Source organism: Halichoeres trimaculatus, unplaced genomic scaffold, assembly GCF_033239565.1.
Source record: "Halichoeres trimaculatus isolate MK-OKI-2021-1 unplaced genomic scaffold, fHalTri1.1 fHalTri1_scaffold_4, whole genome shotgun sequence".
NCBI lineage: Eukaryota > Metazoa > Chordata > Actinopteri > Labriformes > Labridae > Halichoeres > Halichoeres trimaculatus.
In genome coordinates, this window is record NW_027437182.1 from 958,150 (window position 1) to 971,469 (window position 13,320).

Below are 13,320 nucleotides of genomic sequence, written 5' to 3' on the forward strand. Positions count from 1 at the left end.
GTGATCTGTATCTGGATATCAAGTTAAAGCAGATGAATAAATTACCCAGCATGCCTTGTAATAGGAATCACAGATTGGCAGGAAGTCATCTGGAGCAGCTGTGGTGTTAAAGTGATCCATGGCCTTGACCTTTGGAGGAAGAACGGACCAACAAGTCCTAAGGTCAGCTGACTAATGACGAGCGACCAAACAACATCTTTCTGCTGGAACAACATCATCCCAGAATCTGTGCTCTTTATTTTAACTTTATCAGTTTGAAACTTTGGTCTCAAACTGTTTTTGATTTGACCCTTTGTTTGAGAGCGTTTATGAAGACGGCCAGTGTTTAGTTTCTGCCCCACTCCGTCTCATGTCCCATCCTGTCAGCAAAGTTTCTAAAGTGTTTCCTTAAACACCAGGGAGAGAAAAACAGGGATATTTTAAGCTGTAAATCATGTAACGATACTACGGGGGCCCCAGAGGGTCAGAATCAAGACGATAAAAAGCATGAGTGTAAAAATATGAATGAATAAGATAATAGAAATGTGGTTGCACAGTGAGTGTTGTTACAAACACACTCATTTCAACAATCTGCTTTAACATTTTCTTAATTTGATTTCATTTTTAGAGTTTTTTTGGGATCGATTTCCAGAGATTTGTTCACACTCACTAAAATAATTTCCAACAAATATCAGATTTTTTTTTTTTTTTAAATACTCTTATTTGTTCAGTCTGGTGAGAAGAGATTTCTTTTAAGACCTGGCCAATAAATGCAGTTTAATCAGTGATAATAAAACAGTCAGAGCTGGTTAAAAGCTAAGGGTCTGTACTTTGATTTAAAATCACTCAGAGAGATCAGAGAGTTCTAGAATGTAGTGACATCATCAGGGCAGAATGTAGTGACATCACAAAGACAGAAAGCTCTCTGTGCTTGATGATGAACATTCTAGAACCTCATTGATGGAGCTGCAGCATAAAGGCCGTGTAGAGCTTTAAGAACAAGAACCAGGACTTTAACATCAGTTCTTAAAGAGACAGGAGCCAGAGCAGAGACTGAAGGAGGAGGGAAGACTTTAACTAAACACCAGAGAGAAACAGAGATTTTTATTTTTACTACGGAGGCCCCAGAGAAACAGAAAACCCTCTTTTTAATTGTTTCTTAGCTGAATTAAAGCTAAGTTGAGTCAGCTTTTTACTAGGCTGATTGCTAAAGACTGGCTCTAAACTGTCTTCTCAGTATCTTTGGTTTGAAAACATCCAGATACAGAAATCATGCTAAGCGTACTCTGTAACTAAATGCAACATGGTACAGAATCATCCTGGATACGTTCTGTCTTTGCTGGAACATGTTGGATTTAGTCAAACACTGATCTGAATCATTCAGCCTGAGGAGAAACCAAACAGTAAATCTGAATCCATCTGTTGTACCAACCATCTTTAACTGGGGTTCTGTGTCGCCCTGTTTCCACCAAGTGGTCCGGTACGGATCAGTACAGTTTGGTACGGGTTGGATCAGTAAAGCCTGATCCTGTTTGTGTTTCCACAGCCAATTGTGTCCTTCTTGGTAGGCGGCGTATAAGCTGGATGCTGATAGCCACATCAGCTAAGTGATAGTGTGACGTGTAATCTAATAAAGAAGAAAAACATGACACAGTAAACAAAGAGCAACGATGAAAACATCCAGCAATTCGTCTTCTCTGTGATTGGCATGTGTCTCTTTGATACACACTTTGTGCCGCCAGGAGAAATACAGCAGCCGGTGTCACACAGGAAGTGACCATTCTTTACACCAATCAAAGGACTTTGGTTTTTCTAGCTCCACCTTCTGGGGTTGGATCGGTATGTCTGGCACCAACAGAATGTTACCAAAAAGTGGGACAGTACGGGTCGGTAATTTGGGGACCAGTCCTGGTTTTAGTCAAAGGAAACGTCACAAAACGCGTGCCGTACCAAGACAAACTGAACTGAACCACTTGGTGGAAACAGGACGTTATAAGATCAGAAAGATGCCAACATGAATCTGGTCCAGTGGACAGATAGATGGTGTTTCTGTAGATCTCTGATATCTGTTGTCAAGGGTTGTTTCTCTACGAGTCCGGTCAGGATCAGGACAACCTGTGAATTCAGCTTACGCTTGGATCTCCCTGAACCTTTCCACCGTTTATTTCATGGCGATCATCCAGACGGGCATGATGATCTCTGGGAATCCTTCCTGCTTCTCCACAGCCAGGATCTCCAGGCCGGCCTTGGCGATGATGACCCTCATGATGTCCAGGTGGCGGCTGATGCTGCTGTCGATGGGGTCCAGCTTGCAGCCCTGCCGCGCCATATTGTCCTTCAGGATGATGACCCCGTTTGGACGCAGACTTTTCTTGCAGCGGAACAGGAAGTTGGTCAGGTCTTTGTCTGTCAGGTGACCTGATGAGAGACAGTCGATCGTAAGTCACCTCCTTGACTTGGACACGTGGGAAATGGCGGTCTAGTTGACTCACAGGAGGAAGTCATGATAACACATGACACTACAACCCCCTTCAAACACAACCCCTGAACTCGGCCTGGTACTTACAGGCGACCCACTGCATCCACACCACGTCGTACTTGTTCTTGGGAGGCGTGAACTCCTGCAGGTTGTAGCAGTAGTACGTCTCAATGCGGTCGGCGTCGTCTCCCAGGTATTCCTCGTGGGCGTGCAGCAGGAAGTGCTCCATCATATCCGCCATTTCCATCTTCTCAAACACGGGAAGGAGGACGCCTTTGGTCACTCGGCCGATCCCGCAGCCACAGTCCAGGGCTCGGTATGTCCCCGCCTTACCGGGACCCTGAGGGTGAAAGGTCGACAGGTTTTAATCCATCACCGTGATGTTTTCAAACATTTATCCAAGTCTCATCTTTCTCAAAATTTAACTGCTGGATGCATTCTTCATACGGGGAGCGTAATCAACCATTCAACCACAACTTTTCATCTTTTTTGGTCTCACCGCTCCGTGGTCTGTTGGAGTACCTCAGTGGGAACTCTGAGCAGTTGGAGATATTTTGTGATTTCCGTGTGGAAACCATCAGAGAGGAGCTGGACTCATGTTTGACAGATAGAGAAATGTCCGTTTCCCTGCAGCGTGTTATTACCATATCTCTGAGTCGTTGAGGAGAGTATTCTTTCCTCTCCGTGTTTCCAGATGTCCGTCCTCTCAGCCTCAAAGCGCCGCGCGCCGAACGAGTCGACCTCAGCTCCTCAGGGCAGAGAAACTCTGAACTTTACCACCAGGGAACAAGAAGTCACCTCGCTTGAATCATGCCGGTTTTTCTTTCCTTTTCATTTGCTATTCTGACCTCACTCCAACCCCTCGGCATCGGGGGCCCCGGTGTGTGATTGTATGAAAGATGGGGCCCCGAGGAGCTCGGCGCTTGTTACAGGAGGCTTCCTGGTTTTGTTGAATTACTGCCATATTTCCCAGTGTGTGTGTAGCTCTGTTTAATCTGGATGTAGTCTTTCCAAACGTGTTTTTAATGGGACGTCAGGTCTGAACGGATATGTACGGAGTCTCTTGGTTTGTAAATCAGGGACGCTGAATCAAAATGAGCTCATTCTCAGGCACTGGATTCATGCAAACAACAGCAAACAAGACAAATTAAGCAACAACTGTCAGACTGAGCAGCTGTGTCTGGAGCAATGTTTGCAGCTCAGGCTGTCAGTGGGAAAATTTGTTTTTACTTTGAGACTGTGGGAATGAAGTCAGCATTTTCAACCAGTATCAATATCTGTCAGCTGTTTATGTGATAACTTAGTTCAAACTTTTAATAAAGTTGAATTATTTGAAATTTGTTATTGAATTTATTTATTTATTTTAATTTAATTGAATTTATTCATATATTTAATAAATTTTAATATTTGAAAATCTTTGAAACTCGAAAAATATTGAAATAAATTAAGTTTGCAAAATTTCCAAAAAGTTTGCAAAAAGGTCATAAAAAACATATAATTCAAAAAATATTTAAAAATGTGTTTTTTAAACTTTAATTTTAAAAAAAGGAATTCCAAAAGATTCCAAAAAAAAATAAATTTAATACATTTGGTAATGTTCAAAAAATTACAATGTAAAAAAATTGCAAAAAAAATACCCCAAAATTTAGAAAGTCAAAAATTTGCAAAAATTAAAAAAAAAATACAAAATTACAAAACAGAAATTTAATGATTTTTTTTAATTATTTCAATTTCATTGAAAGATTAATAATACTTGATTTTTAAAATATATATTGATTTTTTTCCTTTAATCATCTTTTTTTGTTGTTAGTGTTAAAATCTGTTGGTGAATGATTCTGTAACTCATGTTTCTGTCAGATTGATTCATTAATTAAGTTGCAATAGAATGTTGGGGATCTAAAAATGTTAAATAAAAAAAAAAAAAAAGATAAATTTACAGATTTAACCCTCTAATTTTATTTCAATTTTGTTTCAAGGCGCCTCCTGGTGGCTGTCTGTTGCAGCAAACCTCTTCATGTGGTAATTTTTTTGTCTTTTTTATCTGCTCTTTTTGTTTTTTTTTTGCATTTGGAGGCTGTCATTACTTTTGCTTTCCATTTGTTGTCCATTGACACCAGACTGCTTGCGCTTACAGTTTTAAAACTGATTGTCACATGTGATGTGTATTTTTGGGGGAAAATATGGCTCCTGATATAGACATCATCATCATCATTTAGCTTTTTCACATGATCTGGTGTTATCGGGAGAAAAGCATATTGCCCCAGCCCTAATGGTCACATTGTTTACACACAAGATTCCAGCTGTTAGCAGCCTGTAGCATAACCATGCTAACCGGTGCTGGGGCTGGTGTTTTCTGTGAGCTGAGGAGAAGGAGGTGAGGATGACCTGCTGGTGCCATCTCCATTCTATTCTATTCTTTTCTATTCTGTTCTATTCTATTCTATTCTTAGACTCATCATTTCTTCTACTTCTGCTGTAACTCTCTTTCAGATCGAACTGTCATTATTCAAACTATGGTCAGATTGTCTTTATTGTATTATCCAGTGAAGCTCCTAAGCCTGGGCCTTACTGTGTTCCCGTTAGCGCTGACATTAAGTATCCACTCAGCCATCTGTAGCTTCTCTGAAACATCCCATCTTAGCCGTTTATAATTAGCGCTGCTGTAAAACTGATCCTCTGAATAGCCCGCTCTCTGGGCCACGGCCAGCCTCCTGAATTAGCACATGCACGTCCCCCAAACATCTAAAACACTCTGGGTCTGTTTGGACGCTCACATGATCAGTCTGAGATTTACTGCAGTGCTCCATCAGACCTGGAGGTTTGGAGCTCTTCAAATTAAGACGTGGTAAAGTTTAGACCCTTTAGGGTGGACTCCAGGGAGCAGAGTGTTTAACTGAATGAGTCAGCTTTCAGGAACGTGAGCGTCCTACATTCTGCTGTTTGAGGATGATAAACACTGTTTTACAGAATCTGAAGTCACATTTCTTCTCCTGGTTTACTTTTCAAAATAAAAGCCAGACTTCCTTTTATATCTTATATTCTGAGTATGCAGTCACTGTCACTTTAAGTTCTCTCTTTAACGCTGTCTTTGGTACCCTAAAGAAAACTCTTTGCCTAATTTGTTAGCATAAACTATGATAGTGGATGAAGAAAATCATCAATTCCAGGTTAAATACAAGATTACATGAGATTAAAAGCATAATGCTGTGGGAATAGTTTTAATATAGGAAAAACAATAAGAGTGTCTTAGACAAAACGTAAAAGTCTCAATGTTAGCAGTTTAAAGCCTTAAATGCTAACTGATTAAAGTCACAGTGTTAAGAGATGAAAACTCAACTTTATAAGCCTAAAGGTCTGATTAGGAAAAAATAAATAAAAATAAGGTCCCAATGTTACAGGATTGTATCCAATTAATCTTAGAATAAAGTCCCAATGTCAAAGAAAAAGAGTCCCAATATTAAAGGGTTAACGTCCCAGTGTTACAGGGTTAACATCCCAATGTTACAGGGTTAAAGTCCCAATGTTACAGGGTTAAAGTCCCAATACTGAAGGGTTAAAGTCTCAATGTTTCCGGGCTAAAATTCCAACCTTCCAATGTCAAAGTCCCAATACTAAAGTGTTTAAGTCCCAATATTTTATGGTTAAAGTCCCAATGTTACAGGGTTAAAGTCCCAATGTTACAGGGTTTCAGTCCCAATGTTACAGGGTTTCAGTCCCAATGTTACAGGGTTTCAGTCCCAATGTTACAGGGTTAAAGTCACAATGTTACAGGGTTAAAGTCACAATGTTACAGGGTTTCAGTCCCAATGTTACAGGGTTTCAGTCCCAATGTTACAGGGTTTCAGTCCCAATACTGAAGGGTTTCAGTCCTAAAATTACAAGATTAAAGTCCCAATATTGCAGGTCTTAAGTCCCAATATTTTATGGTTAAAGTCCCAATGTTACAGGGTTTCAATCCCAATGTTACAGGGTTTCAGTCCCAATGTTACAGGGTTTCAATCCCAATGTTACAGGGTTAAAGTCCCAATGTTACAGGGTTACAGTCCCAATATTACAGGGTTTCAGTCCCAATGTTACAGGGTTAAAGCCCGAATATTGTAGGGTCAAAGTCCCAAAGTTACAAGATTAAAGTCCAAATGTTACAGGATTTAATTTGCTTTGATACAGGATTTCAGTTCTAATTTTATTTAATTCAATTCCTAATGTTAGGAATTTAAAGTGCTAATTGAAACAGCAGCTTCTGCACCTTGTTTCTTCCTTTTTGCACATTATCTGTACACTGCAAACTGGGGCTGATCCCTAAACTCTGCTTCCTAAAGTCTCAGCTGTAGTGAATAAGGCTCCACTTTGACCATGTTTGATATTCCTCAGTTAAGAAATGTTGAATTTAATCAAATCTGCCTGTCGTCTGTCGTCTGTCGTCTGTCGTCGGTGACTTCATTTTGCTGAGCTCGTTGTGGTTGTGGTGTTTACGGCGCTGGCATCATGTACGAGCTAATATTAGCAACCGCCTCCTCCTCTAGCATCCCACAGAGACGTGTGTCTTTACAGTCAGGACGGTGGATTCTTGTCTCAGAATAGATCCTGACATGTTCACACACAGAGAGCTGCTGCAGTGGAAATGGATCCATCAGGAGTCCTTACAGTAGCGGATGAGGCTTCTCGAATGTCGCTCAGATCTGTTTGAAGAAAAGACTGAGGTAACTTTTTACGACTCACCACAAACCTCTTCAGGAACTGCCGCGAACCTTCCAGATCAACGTTGGATATCTCCACAAAATCTCCCATCATGCCCTCCTCTGAGGCGGGGACGTCCTCGTAGAACTTCTGGGCTCTGTAGTAAAACTGTTTCTCCCCCTGGATGTACTCACAGGTGACGGGGAACAGCTTCACTGTACGGCAGAGACAAAGAGGACAACAGGGCTCAGTCAGGACAGATTTTACCCTGTGTTTATGACATCACACGTTAAGAAAGAGCCGACAATAAACAGTGATGTCATGGCGCCCTGGGGTGCACCCCTACATCACTGCAGAAGAGTATAACGTCTAACCTAAGGTCTTTTTCTGGTCTTAGCCCGTGTATTAGCCTTTAGCTGGTGCTCTATCTCTCTCCTGTTTCTCTTTCTTCTGCTCTTCTGTCCTTTTTCTGTCTGACAGTTAGGCTCCAGTGTCCACCATCACTACAAAATTAATCACAGAAACGTTTTCAGCAGAGAAAATCACAGATCTCTCTTCTCTCTGATAAACTTCATCAGCTGGCGTGGTGTTGTCATAGAGACTTAGACGTGCTGTAAATCAGTCCGGTCCACTCTGACCAGATCAGGAAGCTAAGAAGTAGCATTTTGGAACAACCTATATTGGTGCAGATAATCTCATGTTAAAGTGTGGATCAGGATCAGGCAGATATCTAGAAGAGAGACTTTTTCTAGATCACAGAGGAACTCACAGGGATTTTAAGTGACGCTAGCTACGCTGAGGAGTTATCCTGCTAGCTAAGGAGGAGGGATAGCGCCATTTGATGTTTAAAACGTTCAGACTGAGCATGTGCAGATTTTCAAACCTCTACCAATCAAAACACTTTTCTAAAAATAGCACCAGATCATCATCAGTTGATGAGGTCATCACATAAAGGTGTTCTATATGGCCTCTCAGAGAGTTCCGGAATGTAGTGACATCACAAAGACAGAAAGCTCTCTGTGCTTGATGATGAACATTCTAGAACCTCATTGATGGAGCTGCAGCATAAAGGTTGTGTAGAACAACAAGAACCAGGACTTTAACATCAGTTCTTAAAGAGACAGGAGCCAGAGCAGAGACTGGAGGAGGAGAGGAGGGTGTGAATCAGGTAAAGATACTACGGGGGCCCAGAGGGTCTTGTCTCTGAAGCACTGTGACACTGAGCAGGATCGTATGAGAGGAGTCACAAACGGATTATGGGTGACAGTGGACACATCACGACAGTGGAGCGCTCAGCGTCTCCGAGGAAAAGCAGAATGATAATTTGATTAGCAGAAGACTATAAATAAAGACGTGCGGTGCTTGTCTTACACTCTGCTCAGCTGTTATGTGATAAGATCACATGCTGCTCGTTCATCTCCAGGGTTATAAACCTAACAAGCTTTTTAGGATGATCCTCTGACAGGGACTGGACAAATCTGGACTTTTTCCTGCCCCGTCAGGGACGTAACAAACTGAACCACAGGCTTCTTAAACCATCCCCTCCGATCTGCTGAGCTCAGACAAATCCTGCAGGATGGACGCCGCGTATCTGAGGCTTAGGGGACACGTTCCCTGGACCGGAGGGGACGGAGGGCGGGCGGCGGGGGAATGTCCGAGCGCTTGTCAAGGATCTCCAGCGGCAGAATTCATGACACCAAAGTGAAACTTAAAGAGGGGGGATTTATTTCCCGCTGCTGGAGGCTCCAGGACGAGGCAGGAGGCCAAGACGGAGAGGGGATCCGTCAGCACCTGGGAGCCGCGCTGGAAACAAGGTGTAGAAACAAGCAAAACACGAGCGGGCACTTTGTGAGGGGATGTTTGGGGATTTGTCCTGGCATCAGGTCGGAGCGCAGCGCCCAGAGCTGGCAGCTACGCGTCATGTGACCCTGAGGGTAGACGACTGCCAGGGAAGAGTCGGCGTCCTGCCCCCACGTTCCTAATCTCACATTTTTAAGTGAAGAGGCTCTGACCTTTGACCTTTAGCGATACAGGATGTGAAGGTTAAACTTAAAGAGTAGTACGGCCTTCACTCAGAGGGTCTACATCCCGTCATGTCAGCACTGACTGACATGAGTAAGAGCCTCCGTGCCTGACGTGCCGCACCATTAATGGGCCTCGGATCGGGTTCGAGGGAAGAGAATAAGGAGACCTAGACTAGCCAACGGGGCAGGATCTCCAGTTTCTGGTCTCATGATGGACGGGGGAACAGCCTGACAGGAGTTATGTAAGAGCGAAGCTTCATGTGAACGTGGCTCAGGTTCGGTTTGAACATTTTACTGAAAAAGAACAAAAAAATTGTTCAGGTTCCAGTTTTTACCGTGAGGACTTTTTCAACAGCCTGCTCACACTCCAGTGGACAATTCCCCTAAAAAGAAAAACCAGAAAGTTTTCTGATGATCTGCTCTCACGCCAGATTCCTCATTTGTTGACTGAATCTGTGACTAAAGATTTACACCTGAGGCGCTCCTTCACGCCTGCAGCCAGAGGCGGGCTCTCAGTTTGATGCTAACAAACATGTTTTGGTGGTTTCATTCGCTGCTTTTATGGAAACGGTTCGAGCATCACTCATCAGGTTACTTCATGAGGAGACAGATGATCTGAACAACGTATACATTCACAGTCCGTAGAAAGCGTCTTGATTTCCACAGGCAGCCTAAAATACCTTTCTAGCTAAAGTTTGCTTACACGGGTCATCAGACGCTTCGGGGACTTTCAGTCCAAATAAAGCTGTGAAGCTCTGAGTGGATCCATGTGGTCCTGGTTTCTCCTGAACGGGCTGCTTGGTGCCATTACGTCCTTAATGCATGATAAAACCAACTGTCAGATACAGTTTTGATAACTTCAATCCTTCAGAAATGTTTTGTGTTTACGTGTTTGTGTTACTCTTTATTCAAACTGTACTTGTGTTTATTTTCTTTAAGAAAAGAGAAAAACAATCAGTTAAAGTTGACTCCTAAGTGGCGTCCCCAGGGTTTGCACTCAGGCCTGTTACACTCATCATCCGTCTGTTTCTATAACTGAAATTGAAGCAGATTGGCTATAGCGGCCATATTGGTAGTGGCAAGGGCTTTGCCTACAACCATAGGGCGTCTGTCAGTCACGTGACCCTCAGCTGTGCCTCTGATTGGGGGAGCTTGCGATCTTAATATCCTCTGAACGGCTGAGTTAGAAAAAAATCCACCCCCTGTTCAGTGGGAGCCGGTAGCAAAATTAGCGACTCAGACAGGAGACGTTTTTTGAACCAGGCTGTAAATAAAAACAAATAAAACAGCTTTTTTTTGGCTTGGTGTGTTTGTGACTTCCTGTACTTCCAGAGCCAGCCTCTAGTGGACACTGGAGAAACAGCAGATTTTAGCACTTCAGCATCGTCTCATATTCTTAGACCAGAGATTGCCGCTTGGTTACACTAACACATTACCCCCTCTGAAAAAAGTGGAACATTCCACAGGTCACATGATCCACAGGAAGTAGCATCATTCAGATCCTCTGCAGGCCACAGGAAGGCTGAGCGTGAGTTCACTCCTTTATTTTTCTGTTTATTTGATGATATTTCAGTCCACGTAGTCCAATTATTTTTGCTTCTATTTGTTTTTTTTTTAGATACATTCTTTATTAAGTCACTGTGACGTGCTAAGTGTCAACATGCTATTAGCATAAATGCTACCTGGCTGTATTTCATGTGTCTGCTGATTTCATGCTAAAAGCTCATTAATTTCAGTCCTTTTACCAAATGAGGAGAAACCTGGAAAAACTGAAATCTTATCAAGTGTTTTTGTCTTATTTATCAGTAGAAAATGTTTTTTTAGACTTAACATGAGCCACATTTACCTGACCAGTCCAGAAAAATGTCTCGTTTCAAGTTATTTAAAGAGAAAATGAGGTCTGAATTACTGTAACAAGTAAAAAAAAGAATCTGATGATGGAACAAGAGAAAAGTTTCTCGTATTAAGACATAATTCAAGTTTTAAGCAAATTTTCTTGCAAAATTATTGGCACTTTTTTTTTTTTTTTACTTCTTACAAGCAAGTCAGACCTCAATTTGTACTTCATTAGCTTGAAACAAACAAATTTTACTTAAAAACTGGACAAGATTTCTTTTCTTTCTTTCTTTCTTTTTTTTTGCTGTGTATTTTAGGGAGTTACAATCATTTACTGTAAAAAAAAAAAAAAAAAGGACGTCCGCTTGCTCAGTTCGAAGTGAGGTCTCCACTAAAACTGCTCCCCCTGGTGGCTGGCTGCAGTATAAGTAAAAAAAATCCATCTCCCCAGTCATTCCAGATGGGCTGTGGTCAAACTTTAAAAATTAATCCACCTGGTAGAAATGTTTCTCTCGTCTGATTGTTGTGGTGATTTGAAGATATCATTTGGCTGTCTTGTATCCAAGTCCTCTTTTTTCTGAAAAGTTTTGTTTTCATTAGTTATACGAGGTTAAAAACAAGGCTTTACTAACGTTTAATGATGATTGACAGCTGACTTTCTCGTGTATTTTTTTCAGGGATTGTAAAATATGTCTGGAGGTAGAGTCAGGAAGTGATTAGACTCTTAAAACACAAATAATTATTGTTTTTGTCACCCAGCTCCACTCAGATTCTCCCAGAATGAGTGGGTGTAGAAATCTTTAACACATGACATATCCAAAAATACTTTAATTTATAGAAATATAGGATGATATGTGATGGTGCACAGCGATAACGTTGGGGTTTTGGTCATATTAATGATCTTATGCAAAGCACTAAAGCATAAATCATCACTTCCTGTGATCAAACATGCAGACTCCTCAGCTCTGCCCAAACATTAACAGGGTCAAAGGTCAAAGCACTCCTGTAGACCCTGACAGTGAGAGTGGTCTGAGGTCTGGGCCTCACCAGGACCCGGCTCTTACCCAGAGGGATCTTCTCCACCAGGTACAGGTAGCTGGCGAAGAACTCGCTCCGCAGCGTGTGGTGCAGGTGGAAGGACATGCTGTGGCGGCACATGGTGTCGTCTGTGTCCTTCCAGCGGTCTCTCAGCGCCAGGTGAGCCGCCTTGTACTCCAGGTTTGGCGTTGCTTGGCTGCTTTCGTCCTCGGTGTCTGTTATCTCCATGCTGGATCAGGTGGATCTGAAGCGGCTCACAGAGTCCTCCGTGGTCCTGGGTGTCTGAAGGAGCTGGGGTGGGAGTGCTACGCTCTCTGTCTCCTGTTTGGCTTCTGTGGCTGCTGCTAAATCTGTCCAGCTGAGCGTCCAACACGTCCCTGCCAGCTCCGAGCGATCGTCTGTGATCACCTGCTGGGAGGAGGAGGAGGAGGAGGAGGAGGAGGAGGAGGAGGAGGAGGAAGGCTGAGTGTCAGGCTGTGGATTCCAGCAGAACATGAGAGTCCATACGTCCTTGTTGCTATATTACGTGTTCCTGAAATAGAAAGGTCTTCTCCTGTTTGTACACACGGCTTCTGGTTTGTCCTGGCTCAGCTCCACAGACCGACAGAGTCTGGGCTAAAAGTCACTGTACACGAGCTCTGACTGCAGCAAACACCGTCCTAATGTGGATAAACTGAGCTGGAGTGATCAGGGTTTAAAACACGGGTAAACAAAGGTCTCAGGAGAGGAAAAAGCTTATATCACAAAATCCACAGAGTCCAAAGACAAGTCAAAGTAGTCTTGTTTAATTCTCCTTTAATTCCCTTTTCATGTATCACCTCTCGTTTCCCAGATTTAGAAAAAGAGAAAAAAACACGTACACCAGGAGCTGGAGACAGAGTTTTCACAGCCAGAATTAAAGCATCCAGACTTCTGTTGTAGCTAAAAACTGCCTGAATAGATAAAACATGACTGAGGTGGAAGCAGACAGAAGAGTCATGGAGCTGTCTCAAAATGTCTCTGTGTTTTTATGGTTAAGTGAAAAAGTTAAAATCCTGTAAGTGACCAAGAAAAGACGTTTATGTCATTGGACCACGTCTGATGCAAACCTGCAGCGACCAATGAGAGGAGCAGACAGGGAAGAGTCAATAGTCCAGATCCAGGGTGACCAACCAAAGACGCACGCTCAAATTCATGACTAAGACCCGTGTCCAAACATATGCCCAAGACCCATGCTGAAGACGAAAGCCCAATGAGAACTAGAGCCTTATTTTGCGGTGTTTTTGTGTGAAAGTAACACGCTGAAAA

The 13,320-nt window shown here is 42.6% G+C and overlaps 1 protein-coding gene across 1 annotated transcript; it reads right to left on the minus strand.

Moving 5' to 3' along the window:
* Nucleotides 1–1,050: 1,050 nt before the first annotated feature.
* Nucleotides 1,051–12,433, minus strand: ntmt2 (N-terminal Xaa-Pro-Lys N-methyltransferase). Its single transcript, XM_074668829.1, has 4 exons — nucleotides 12,060–12,433; nucleotides 7,178–7,350; nucleotides 2,546–2,798; nucleotides 1,051–2,397 (listed from the first exon to the last, which is right to left on the minus strand). Exons 1-4 carry the CDS (start codon nucleotides 12,259–12,261, stop codon nucleotides 2,141–2,143), a joined length of 885 nt encoding a protein of 294 aa, XP_074524930.1. The 5' UTR covers nucleotides 12,262–12,433; the 3' UTR covers nucleotides 1,051–2,140.
* Between the last annotated feature and the right edge of the window lie 887 nt (nucleotides 12,434–13,320).